The sequence below is a fragment of the Nestor notabilis genome, unplaced genomic scaffold, assembly GCF_000696875.1.
Source record: "Nestor notabilis isolate BGI_N333 unplaced genomic scaffold, ASM69687v1 scaffold31259, whole genome shotgun sequence".
NCBI classification, from domain to species: Eukaryota; Metazoa; Chordata; class Aves; order Psittaciformes; family Psittacidae; genus Nestor; species Nestor notabilis.
Window position 1 is genome coordinate 1 of NW_009944642.1, and position 13,168 is coordinate 13,168.

At 39.1% G+C, this 13,168-nt stretch overlaps 1 protein-coding gene across 1 annotated transcript in view; it reads right to left on the bottom strand.

The window, feature by feature from the left end:
- Nucleotides 1–11,634: 11,634 nt before the first annotated feature.
- The window catches only part of ZRSR2 (zinc finger (CCCH type), RNA-binding motif and serine/arginine rich 2), a 13,772-nt gene continuing 12,238 nt past the window's right edge, over nucleotides 11,635–13,168 (bottom strand). Inside the window, exons 9-10 of the mRNA XM_010022506.1 lie at nucleotides 13,042–13,151; nucleotides 11,635–12,406 (exon numbers count right to left, since the gene is read on the bottom strand). Coding sequence (XP_010020808.1) covers nucleotides 11,925–12,406; nucleotides 13,042–13,151 — 592 coding nt within the window. The 3' untranslated portion in view covers nucleotides 11,635–11,924. The remainder of the gene's footprint in view (nucleotides 12,407–13,041; nucleotides 13,152–13,168) is intronic.

The window sequence follows — 13,168 nt, forward strand, 5'->3', positions numbered from 1 at the left end:
TCCAACCTGAACTATTCTATGATTCTATGAAGCAGAAGTTTTCTGTAAGCATCTCTGGGGATTTTTTTTTCGTTTGTGGAAGCTCCAGCAGTGCTAGAGTTAATATTTCCTGTTTTAGTCAAAACTCTTACTCCTTGGGGCTAGTACTGTATGCTACCCATCATGCAATGCCTTTTCCAGTTAGTAATATGCCTCTTGTTTTTAATCTTGTTTTAATAATATCTTGTTTTTAATGTAGGCTGACAGATGCAGTATGAAAGGTTTTAAGAGTAAAAATTCACGTTTGTAATTCTCTATCATACACCAAATTCTTCTGAATTCTACCCTAAAAAAATCACAGCAGACTTTGTATTTGTGACTGTCACTAGGCATTAGGTGCTATTATTATGTGAACTACTGGATTTGTAGTTGGCTTGATCAGAATGATTTTAACCACTGTGGAATAATGTCCATATTACTTATTCTTGTTCTGCTTTTCTGTAATAGGAGATTAGAATTTAAAAATATGTAAGCTTGAATGTGTGCATAAACCGAGATAGAGCAGAAATTGTTAGGTCTAGAAGTCTTGTAACATTTCTATATTTTTTGGGAGCGGGATGCTAAAATAGGTTGAAGATTTTAGTTGGTACATCATGGAAGATAAGTAACTGATATGCAGAGAGTTGCAGTTTGTCTCTGTGTGTGTGTGTGTCCCTTTCTTTTCTTGTTCTCCCCATGTGTAATGGACATACTCCTAAATTGCTGTAACTCCAAAAATGTCCTCATCTGCCTTCAGGGCACTGATTTTAATAAAGAAAATTGAGTGTTGCTTGCTTTCTAACTCATCTTTCAACAAATTGCTTACTAATGTTCATGCTGATCATACAAGAGTATTAAGTGGCATAATTCAAAAGTAAAGGAAACTTTGCTGAGAAACATGTCTGAGAGAGCTCCTGTTTTTTAAACAAGGACTCTTCTACAGATAATGCCAAGTAACACCACCGCTGTACAACCCTGCCATGGTGCTGCTCACAGCTGTGTTCTAGAGGCCTGTAAACAATGTGTGTTTATCAGAGCAGATTTGGTGTGTGATGTCAAAGCTTCACTTAGCCCAGTGCCTGGGCTGTTTCTGACAGTGGCCAATAGCCAGTGTCTACCGAAGAGGCTAGAATGGAGCAAATACATAGGGTAGTCCATCTCTTGGGATAGTATTTCAGCTTCAAATAAGTTTTGGCTGAGAAGAAACTGAGCTTACATAATACAGTAATTACGAAGTTGTCCTGTATGTTGTTGGACCCAGCATGCAAGTATGGGGGGGGTAAAATGATGGTGTCGTGTGTCAACCCCCACCCCAGAAGTCTATAGAGTAGTCAAAAATACAGTATTGTATTTATGTATCAAATGTCCTTTTCATGTCAGAGATACAATAGATAGTATTTTTGTTTTCTTGCATATCTCCACCTTTCTATTATGTATAAGAATATGTACATTTCTTTTGTAGCCACGTCATGAATACTTTAATGTCCCAGTGTACTAAATGGCTTCATTCATCATGCATGCAGAATTTCAGAGGAGATAGACCTGTGACTTACTCATGACAGAACATTATCATCAGCTTGGTGAATCCAGTCATCTTGAATCTAACAGAATGCCACAACCATTCTCCGCTGTTGTACTTTCTGCTTCCCCCTCTGTTTTACAGTGTTGTCTTTTCACATGTCTCATTTCAACAGAACTTGTGCTTGTTGGCATATGGTTTTAACTTTTTTATTGTGCGTAAGCTTGAAGTCTTATGCTTAAAAGTTCTGTAGAATTTTCCGAGCTAAACATCTATATACTGCAACACCTATACTGTAACATTACTTGACCTGTGTTTATCTTGCAAATAAGTTGTGGTGGTGTTTAAACATACACTTAAAACCTGTAGATGAAGTTAATATTTACAGAGAAACTAGTGAAGGAGCAGTAGTATGCAAACTGTGTGTACACACAAGTATTAAATGTTGTTACACAGAATTCTACACAGACCTTGCATCTTAATTAAAGATGCACACAGCAGTATAACTTCATGAGACCTCCTTGTAAAGAGGAGGAAGGCAGAATTGATATGGGCAAGAAGAATGACAGGTAAATCTGAAGTTGCAAAATTTGTATTTAATTACTCAAACACTCTTGTGAGTAGTTGAACAATTGCTGCTGCTGAAGGAGAGAAGCAGCTCATTCCTTTACAAATGGCTAGGGTTGGAAAGATTTTTTTTTTTTTAAAGTCCATTAACAGCATACTTGAAAAATGTCACTTCCAATTGGCATTTCCAGTTTTAAGTGCAGACTACCTTGTATATCAGAGAACTGCCACAAGGATGAATTTAAGTGCCATTCAATTAAAAAGTAAGGGCAGAGAGAGAGGGCATGTATTGCATCCTCTGTTTGCCTAGAAGAGAAGAAGAATTTGTAACCTAAAACCAGTGCTGGTTTTGAACATTGTTTAAATGTAATTAGCAAGGAGGTGGTTACTGAGATTAACCACAAACAGCTAGTTGCATATACTATATGTGGTAATGCACTACCTTTCACATGTTAAACTGACAGAAAAATGGGAGATTTAGGGGTTTAGACAAAAGATCTGGATTGGACTTGCAGCATTCAGAAATCTTAGGAAACAAGATTATAGGAGTGGATTTCCACTTCCAAGTTTGCCTTTTTTTACTGTAAGACATTAACATTGTGTTTGAATGTCTGGTTAATGCTGCTTTAGCCTGCATTATTTCATGCCTGTTGGCTTAAAATGCTGTGCATTGAGCTGTAATGAGATGCTGTTTTTCTTGTTATCTGTATACAGCTGCTTGCTTCTAAATGACTAGGTAATGAATTAGCTTTCCTGGCATGTTTGAAATAAAGTATTGCATGCACTTTTGTCTCATGTGAATGACTTTTTTTCCTCATCTGTGTTCTGATATATTTCAAATTTGCATTGTTTGCCTGGGGTGATTCTGAGCTGCAGGTAGTGTATAATTCCACAGAATGCTTTCCATAACAATTGGCTAAAATGTTTGACACTTTCTAAAACAAATAACATGAACAAAACATAATTCATTCTACTTGTTTCTTTAAAGTCATAATTGATTAAATTATTCCTCTAACAAAACACGTGAGCCTTCAGGTGTTCCTTGAGATTGTATTGTTGCTTTGAGAATAAGAAGGCATGTCTGCGTCAAGGTTACTGCTGTAGTATTAAAAAATTAAAATCTTACTGAGTTTTACTGCTGAGACATCTGTAGGCAAGTAGCCAATGTCCTTGAAATACATTGTTCTAAATTCATTGTTAGCCAATTACCTTGATTTTCTTGAAGAAATTTAATCTTTAAGTATATGCCTGGTGAAAATTACCCACAACTTCGAACTGGCAGTGGGGCCAATAATACTGTGAACTGCTTTAAAGATAGCAGCAGCAGCTCACTGTGTTTCTTCATAGCTATTGAGCAACTTTTCAGGTCATTTAGTAAATCCTTTGTTTTACCACTGAGTAACTGTAAGTATCCACTGCTGTCTAATCAATTTTAAATTGTGAAGTTGTTTTAGTACAAATGTTCTCAAGACCCTGAAATGCTTGAGAAGTTACATTCTGTTGTCACTTCTGTTGCTGTAGTTAAGAATGTAGGATTTTGGTTTTTTTCTGAGTAAAATGCTTTAAGTTGGCGGATAGGGGAGATGCATGTCCTCTAAAATGAATGCAACAGAGTAATCTGGGAATAGAATACGACAGGTTATATTAAAAATGTTACAAAGCCTTTTCTTCAATCAGTGTCTCTTTTGGGGGATTTGTGTTAAAATACACATGTAAATCTTTAATCCTGCCATCCTGTCTGGCTTTGGCAAGGTCACTGCAGTTCTAAGAATATTTAAATATTTCATCTGTGAGAAAAACACAACATCGTTAATATAAGATACAAGTATCTTGTTTCCAGTTTTAACTTTCCTTTTTCTTGCAATTTCTTATTTGCTGGTGGATTTTGGAAGCCATCTCAAAGTGTTCAGAGGTGGCCTGTTCCAAGCACTGACTGACTTTTAAATGAAGTTGCCTTTAAAATATGGCTTATTCTTTCAATCCTAAATCACCTTATACATGAACTGAAAGAGGATTGTGAACTTGATCATTTTGTGCTACATAGTTGAGGTTGATAAAGACAATGCTCTGGTGTTATTTGCAACATATAAGATGTTTAATTATGTATTTTGCTGACCCTGTTTCTCTAATATTTAGAAAGCAGTTGAAAAATAATTTGCTGCCTTAACTGTTATCTGCCTTCTTTTCTGCTTCATGACATGTCTTGGTTTAGGATGCTAAAGTAAGTTTATTCAGACTGTGGATACTAAAACTGTTAGTTTCCATAAGGACACAGTATCCCTTTTTATTTGATATTGTTAATAATTATGGAAAAGCACAGCCTGAGTATTTCTAATTAAACTACCTTTTTTTTTTTTTTTTCCCCAGATGCTATAGGAATAATGAGTACAACACTGATGATAACCCTTTGCAATGTTGTATTAAACAACTTGCTCCAAATCTAGACAAAGCTATTTAAGATTAGAATTAACTTAAAACTTCATGCTTGGTGCGGAATAATACCATTCCAATCCTGGCAATTCCCCCGCTTCTGTAGGGGTCAGTTTATGGACACCAGCTGTACCAGGTACCTTGACCTGGTTTTATGAGCTACGTATGGGAGCAGTGTAAAAAAATAAAATAAAATCTCATTTTCTATGAAGAGCTGGAGGGATACTGTATCTTAGTGCATCAGTCATTTCATTCATCCATGTAGTCATTGTTCCCTAACAGATTTTTGAGACCCATGAAGCAACTCACCACAAAACTCATTGACTCCATTGCAAGATTCTTCCCCATCCCTCCCCAGTTCATGTCTTTGTTACTGGGTTGTGATTTGTTCCCTGCTGGTACATCTGAATTGCTTTATTTTTATTGCACTTAAGGGCAATAAAATCTACCAGCGATTCCTGTGAACCCGAGCAATCTAATTAACAAACAGCGCTTTGAAAATTGCGGCTAATCCTATGTTTGCAAACTGCAATGCTGCTTTATTTTCATGCCTTTCAGCTTTTCTTTAATTAAGCATCTTTCATACTAATTCATATATGGTACTGTTCAGTAGAAGAGCAGGGTCCATTTACCACTGTCTCATATTTTCCCTCCATAGGAAGCAGAGACCCCACGTAGTGTACTTGAAGAAATTGGATTGACATAAATCTTCACTTCAGCTGATGACATCTCAATGTTTCATACTGTAAATGTTCACTGCCTTCATTGTAATGTTTAGCTAATGGTGTAAGATGCTGTTTGTCAGTATTACTGTTTTGCTAAGCTGCTTCATTTGGGCCTACAAGAGAAATACTCCTTTTTGAAAAGGGAACAAGAAATTAAAAGTCCAGAAATCATAAATGAAAGGGAATTACATTTAAATTGACTCAGTGTCTCATGTCACTGCATTTATAGGAAAACTGCATTTGACTTCAATAAGTGTACTGTTTTTTATAAGCAAACTTGACTTCAGGAAATAAATGTATTACTATGACGTAACATATCTAAATGAAAAGAAACTACAAAATGTTACAGTGTAGAAATTGTGTTTATGCAACCAAAGACTTCTGTTCATCTACATTTCAGTCACCAATTGTGATAATTCTGCTTATTTCAGTTGATGCATAAAGATTGGAAATGCCTGTTTACTACTGAATTTGTCATTATACCAAAGAATCCTGTTAGGATCTGCATATCACACTGGTAAAAACTGTTAAGGTGATGCACCTTTCGCAAGAAAACTGCAAACTGATCAACTCACTAGAAACGAAGATGTAGTTAAGTGTAGCTACTGTGAGCAAAACTGTGCAAGTTTCTATTCTAAAAAGGGAGTGAGTATAGTTAAAAAAAACTTTTTAAACTTAAAAACCTAATATTAGCTTGCTGTGCACATAAACACAAAAAAGGAGGTAGCCTTTCTGACTGTATAGAGATGCATAATGAAAATTGGATACTTTTGAAGATGGGAAAGAAGGAGGTTTATAAAAGGGACTTTTTATTGTTTTCTTTCCAACTCTACAAATTAATTTGTATTTATTGGTGTTTTATAGTTACACTTTAATGGGTGTATAGGTACCTTAAAAACCCCAAATCCCACAGTAAGTGTCAATGTCCTTTTAACTGCTTTTCTTGACTTACACCTTTAACTGTGACCCATCCCTTATGACACTCCTGCGTGATGTATAGTTGAACCAACTAATTTGCAGTAAGAGCTTTTAAATATTAGATTTGTACAGTAGATTCACTGCAACTCATGTCAAATGTTAGCAAGTAATATTTTGACACTTGGAGCAGCCAAGCAGTAGTTATAAATGAACCTGTTTCACTTGCTCGAGGGAATTAGATTCATGTATGCTTTTGAGGCAGTGCGCCACGCTTTGGACTAGCCAAATTCTGCTGTGCATCTGCATGGAGCTGCTTCCCTCTCTTCCTCCCTCCCCAGTAACTTCACTCTGGGAGTCAACGTTTTGGCTTGTTCGCTTGAGTCAAGTTGTGCCACGTTTTCACAAACCTTAGCTTTGGTGCTGTTGCTGGAAGCAGTCATGCACTGCTAGCATAAGCATCTACACGGCCATCTGGAGAGCCAGACTGGCAGCTTGATGCCATCTAGGTTAAATTTAACCCACTGGGACCGGCTCCGTGTTGCCACAGGCAAGCCGCTGATACAGATCCCAGTATAAATAAATGCGTAGGACAGCAAAAGGGCAGTGCCAGGGAGGAGCCTGTGAACTCACAGTGGTGGAATTCGTTTGTGTTGGGCCTTTCTGGGATTTAAACACATCGATTGCTGGAGACAGTTTCTATCCTAGGGCACACCAAGGCAGTGGTTTGCATTTTCCCGGTGCACGACCTGCAGGGGTAGGTGAGGGGAAAGTGGTAGCAGAATGACTCATGTGTGAGCTTGAAGTGCTAAAATTACCTTAAATCAAATCTGAAGCAATTTTGTATGTATTAAACATGTTTTTAATGTTTACACTGTCACTTGTATGTGCTTGGCTGGATTAAGCTTTGTTGTGGTTGTGACAAACTGTTTGACCTCTGTCTGTCACATTGGTTTAGTTGTAATAAATGTCCATTTTTACACCATTGCTGTGTGTTTATATGTAATTAGTTCTGGTGTTTGCAAAGAAGAGGCTACTCGGTGCTAGCTTAGAAAAAGGGAAATTTTATTACAGTGCTTAACCTGTTCTTGAGCATTTTATTAAAAAAAGTGTGAGTATACTGTGTCCAAGATCAGTTATTTACATCCATTTAAATTGTACAGAAGACAGTAAATTAGCAAGTTTTTGGAAGGCTTACCACATTAAACATGGAATTTATTATAGTGGATGTGTAGTGCCATTTCATCTGAAAATTAAAACTAACCACATGTTGAGAGAGGGCTCTGGATAACACAGACCGAATATTCAGATCCTTACATGGAATTATGAGCAAGTCACTGCAACAGCCCCTGTCCTGGTCCCGACCAAGAGTCTCTCAGATCAATCCGTTCTCCAGCTTTCTGAAAGAACTGAACTGGTTGATGTTACCGGAAGCATGGCGAAAACTTCTTAAACCATGACACCATCTTAGAGCCTTTCTTTTGCATGAAATGTTTGTTTCTTAGATTTCATGATTTAGAGGGAAGGGGTGGGGGAAGCTCAAGCATCAGTTAGAATTTCTGGATTGTTTAGGCACATTCGTTGTTGGCTTGAGTGTCTTCAACTGCACTGAATCTTAGTCTTTAACTGGAAGAGCCCTTCCTAAACATCTGCTGTTCCTTTGGGGTTAATGCCATGATGATGGTCACCCTGTGGCTGCCTTTGGGACGGGTACCATGTGTCATGGGTTGTGCTTGTATGGCTTACTTTGTAAACTGCCTCATAGTTTGCGCAAGTGTAACCTGTCAGTGTTACATTTATCTTTTTTTAACCAGAGACAAACACTGAATTCAGCTGATTCATCAGTGCTGAACAGAAGGATACATGGAATAATAGGGATTTATTTTCAATTACAACTAATTTATAGTGAAAGCAAAATCAGCTGCATTCTTTAGGTGATGTAAGAAAGTAAATTAACCTTTTAAATTATTAAGTAGCATAGACTCATGTTTTGTAAGAAGTGCTGACCCAGGACAGGAAGCAACAGCATCTTTAAGCAGGCTCTTGAGTTTCTTTGGGGAAAAAAAAAAGGAATGTCACTAATGAACTTCAGGGCAATTTCTGATATGCCCAATGGAGTAATGCAAAACTGAATCCAAGAAAGACATATTGTCATCAAAGGATGTAAAGCTGTGAAGTTACTTGGGATGCATTCCAGGCCTCCTGCCCTACAAGCCAGAGAAAGGGACGGAGCAGGAAAACTTTCCAGATGCTGGTGTCCCACTTCGTGAGCAACTGAAAGCCTTGCATCCAGCTGCCACTTCTCACCCCCACGGGTGGTTAAGCTGCTCTGTGCAGGCAGAACTTGGGGCAGGCTGCTGCTGAGGGGCACAAGCCCTGCTCCCTGGTGCCTGAGTGCTGCTGGGCTGCACTATTGCCTGTGCCCACAGGAGTTCCCACCACGCTGCCATTATGCCCCCGCTGCCATTATTCCCCCTCTGCCACTGGGAAATGCACTCTTCCTGCCTGGTGATCTCCCTGCCAGGAGAGGCCCCCCCTGCTGCCTCTACAACTTCCTGCTCTGCATCAGCACCTGCTTTGCTCATCACCCTAACCCACCTCAGCCAGCCTTGCAGAATCTGCACCTGAAAAAGAGAATTGCTTTTAAGCAGCCATAGAAACATAGAGTTCTAGAATGGTTAAGGGGCCTTAACGCTCATCCAGTTCCAAGCCCCTGCCATAGGCAGGGGCACCTCACACTAGACCAGGTTGCTCAAAGCCCCGTCCAACCTGGCCTTGAACACTGCCAGGGGTGGGGCAACCACAGCTTCTCTGGGCAGCCTGTGCCAGCGCCTCATCACCTTCACAGTCCTTCAAACCAAACCAAACCAAAACTTGGCCAACATGAATTCAGTTTCTAAGGTCCTTTTATGTGGAATAATGCAGAGTAACAGGCAGTGAGAACAAGTTATTCCTTGCAAATTTAAATCCTTTCTGCATTCTTCTGGGGTTTCTCCCCTTTGGAAAAAGAAGAATTAAGATTAACAAGTAAAAACTTCTAGTCTTTTTGTCTCTTCAGAATGAAGAGCTCAGCTAATAAGGAAACACAAAACCATGCATATAACACTAAAGATTATGAAGTAGGGAAACAATATTGAAATATACGGAAGTCAGAAAACTGGTTGAGTCCCAGGTTTCATGCTAACAAATACAAAATAAATGTCAGCTCTACAGCATTCAATTTCTGTGTAATAAACAGACTGCATGTAGAAGAGAACAATAATCACAGCTACCAGTCCTACACTGCACAGGTATAGCCAACACATTTGGGTCCAGGCCTCAAGAAAAAAAAGCTGAAGCTTCAGCCGTTATAGTAGCAGAAATAAAGTGTATTTAAATTTTTACATGCACCTCTGAGCAAGTCTTTTTTTTTTTTTAATTTATTAAAGAACTTATTTTTTAAAAAAATACAGCAGCTCAGCTTCCCAAATCCCATTACAAAACTGTGGGGACATAGAGCCTCATTACCTGTGGAATTCTCACATGGGTATTAGTTGGCACCCGGTTTCTAATCCTACAGAAGCCAGCTTTGCTGGTCATGGGTTCCCACCACCCATTCCCCTACTGCCCTTTGAGCTCGGCAATTGATTTCACTCGGATAATGCTCAGCCACAGCCTGCCACCTGACACGGGATGGACAGCACACTACAGATGGCAGGAGTCAGCCTTAACCAGCAGGCTGGTGCAGCAGCAGCTGTGGGAAGCCAGCAGCACCATCCAAAGGGAGGTGTTACTGGCCTGCCAGTTCAGTCCTGCTGGAGTCTGCCACATTCTGCACCAGTGACCCTACTAGACAAGTGAGCATCTCTGAAAAAAATAGAAACCTTGGGGAAAACCTGTCTGTAAGGTCTAGGCACAAAAAGGTACAGCACAAGAAACCGGTGGTCACGAATTTCCCAAATGTAATTTAAGACTTAGTGCTGTCTATCCTTTGAAATATGCCTTTCAAACAAAGTTATTATTTCAGAAGTTATGCTATGAAGTTACAAGTCCTATATCTGATAATAACTAAAACATTTAATCAAATTAACTAAGCTACAATTCTGCCTACACTTACGACAATATATAGTGAAAGTCGGGTTTGAACTGAACATCAATATATAGCACTTTTGTTGTATTACTCCATATTGGACAACAGTTACACATGAAAGAAGGAAAATGTATAATCAGCATGCTAGGTGCAGTATGCATTTAGAAAAGCAAAAATATATATATATATTATATCCAGAAGCAATGTTCATTCACTCTGAACTATCCTCAGGGAAAAAAAGTTCTTGTGAGGAATGCTATAAAGTTTGGATATCCAGATTTTGTATGGGACTTTATTACATTGTAGGAATTGTAATGAATACCTATTTGGGATCACTGCATTTCTGCTTTAGGCTTCCGACTTCAGTGGTCTGAACTGTACTCAAACAGCAGAAGCCCAAGTTCCTAAGAGAGGCTGAAGAGAAGGAGTTGTCTCTGCAGACTCTTCAAGGGCACCTTTAGTGCCACAACCTGCTCTCTCCAAGCGCCTAAAGACACCTACGTACCCAAGTTAAATACCTTAAGTTAAATAGTGAAGTACAGTCCATCTAACAGCACAAGTCTTCCACTTGGAAGAAATATTTGTAAGGATTTATCTAATTGCAGCTACTTTGCTAATAAAGCTGTCACTTCAAAAAGGTTTTGTCCTGATAACTTCATTTTTATGTACCCTACTCTCCACATTGACCATAGGAGAGCTAGGCAGTAGGGTGCCTTAAACCATTTGTAAGATAAGCCTAAAAAATCAAGTCCTCCTCTCCCAAAAACCTGAAGTATTGTTTCACTTATAAACCCTTCTGTTTCTTTAGCCACCCTGCCAGCATCCTGAGCCTTCACAAGTACATATATGCATCTTTGGTTACCAGGCGTGCACTTTTCCACCGCTCCATCACAGGTCAGGCAGGTTGTTTTGAACTACAAACAGTATGCAACCAAGAGCTATGCACAGTATTTTCTATCCTCACTCAAGGATTACAACTGCATGGTCTCCACTCGTACCTGGGGATTAAGATACTGAATAAATTGATTGTTTTTCTCTGTACTTGGTTTTAATCTACTGCAATCCCTACAGGCACTTAGCTCAGCAGCTCTGTCAGGGGAGAGAGAAAAATCCGACACTTGTGACCACAAAGCTCCTACTGGGCAAGTATTGTACAATCAAAGAGTGATGTCTTTTAGATCCCTTTTCTCCAACTCATAACATGATTATATTTACTTTGTCTTGAAAGAGATTTCCCATGAACAGATGGAAAATATAAATGGCAGCCTTCTACACAGGCTTCAGGTTGCAGTATGCTGCGGTGTGAATTTACAGCACACTGGCTGTTCTGTACTAACTCCTTATGGGGACAGTAAACACTTAACACACACGTAACACAGAAATAAGCATATACCAAATAAGCTTTACTTCTCTCTCTATGTGTACTCGGTATGCATCCAGGTGTTGCAGCAGTTCAGAAGGACAGAGTAGCTAGAGTACTTGACATTCACACCTTATATAGGACTTAAAACTTTTAATGTTCTGAAGCTTAGCACACAATAAACTAGGTTCCTTTATTAGGAAGAAACATTTTAATGTGCAAGAACACTTTATTTGAAACTCAAATATATCTGGTGCCCTACTGGAAAGATAGCTTCGTCAGCTCTAGGTTTGACCAATTAGCAATTTCTAAAAGTAATTCTCACTTTGTTTTGGGAGTTTCACTATTCTTTCCTCTGCTGCTCGATCTCTTTTTACCCCTGCTCCTGGATCGAGAGGAACTCCGGCTTCTGCTCCTGCTGCGTGTTCGACTATGACTTCTGCTGCGACTGCGGCCTCTCCTCTTTCTGCCCCTGCTGCGAGACCTCCTCCGTTCTCTGCTTCTTGACCTTCCTGACCGGCGCCTTCTCTTGTTTTTGCGGCGGTTCTTTTTTCTCTCAGATTCTCCATTTCTCCGGTAAGAATGATCTGGGCTGGGGCTGCCCCTTCTCCTCGAGCGGCTGTAATAGTCATCACGATGGCTCGTCCTGTTTCTCCTTTCAGAGTTTTTAGACAACTGATTAGTCCGTTCAGGAGAAATACGTATGTCTCTATTGGCCTCCCAAAACTCGTTGTTTGGATTTTTGAATACATGAAGAAAATTGCAGTGTTTCCCTCTTGGACACTTCTGCCTTTCAAATAAGCCTGCAACAGATTAGGGTTTGCTTTTTTTTTTTTATGAACCAGACCTGTTAAACCCCTTTCTTCATTAGGCACCTACCAGAAAGAAACTTAATAAACTGCATTTCACTTCTTCAAACAGAAAAACATGCATCTGACCTCCTATCAATTTAATTCACACAAGATTAATTTTCAGGATGTACTTTCCTTGGAATTAACTTTCTAACAGCTATGAAGGTTTTAGCTTAAAACAATTTTCATAAATAATTTTACTACCTTAATCTAAGAATGTAAATATAGGTAAGTTAAATGTGATAGTTACTGCTAAGAATTGCTGATGGTTCAGAAACTGCTGTTGCTTAAAAAGAGATAAATTGGTACTTCCTGTAGTTTCACTTTAAGATTATTATTTCCAAAGCTAGGATCCAAACCTTCTTCTTCAGTCCAAGGCAAATCCACTAGAACAATTCAGACACACATGTGACAGGGCAGGAATATTCCCTTTCTTTCCTAAATCTGCACAAGCAAGTCAGAATGTTTGTCTTCCAAACAAAAATGAACTACAACATCAGGCAGATCTGAAAGGTACAGGCTAACTCCCTCTTTTTCACTTCTGTAAGTACATCTTCAGTAGCACACATTCTCAGTTTGTGACTCACCACATATAGCAGTTTTCCACCTTGTCACAGGACAAAATTCACAATGAAGCTGTCGGCCTGCATACCATCGTCCACTGAAGAGAGCAAGAGCTGCCTGACAGTCCTTCTCCCTTTAAAAAGCAGGAAT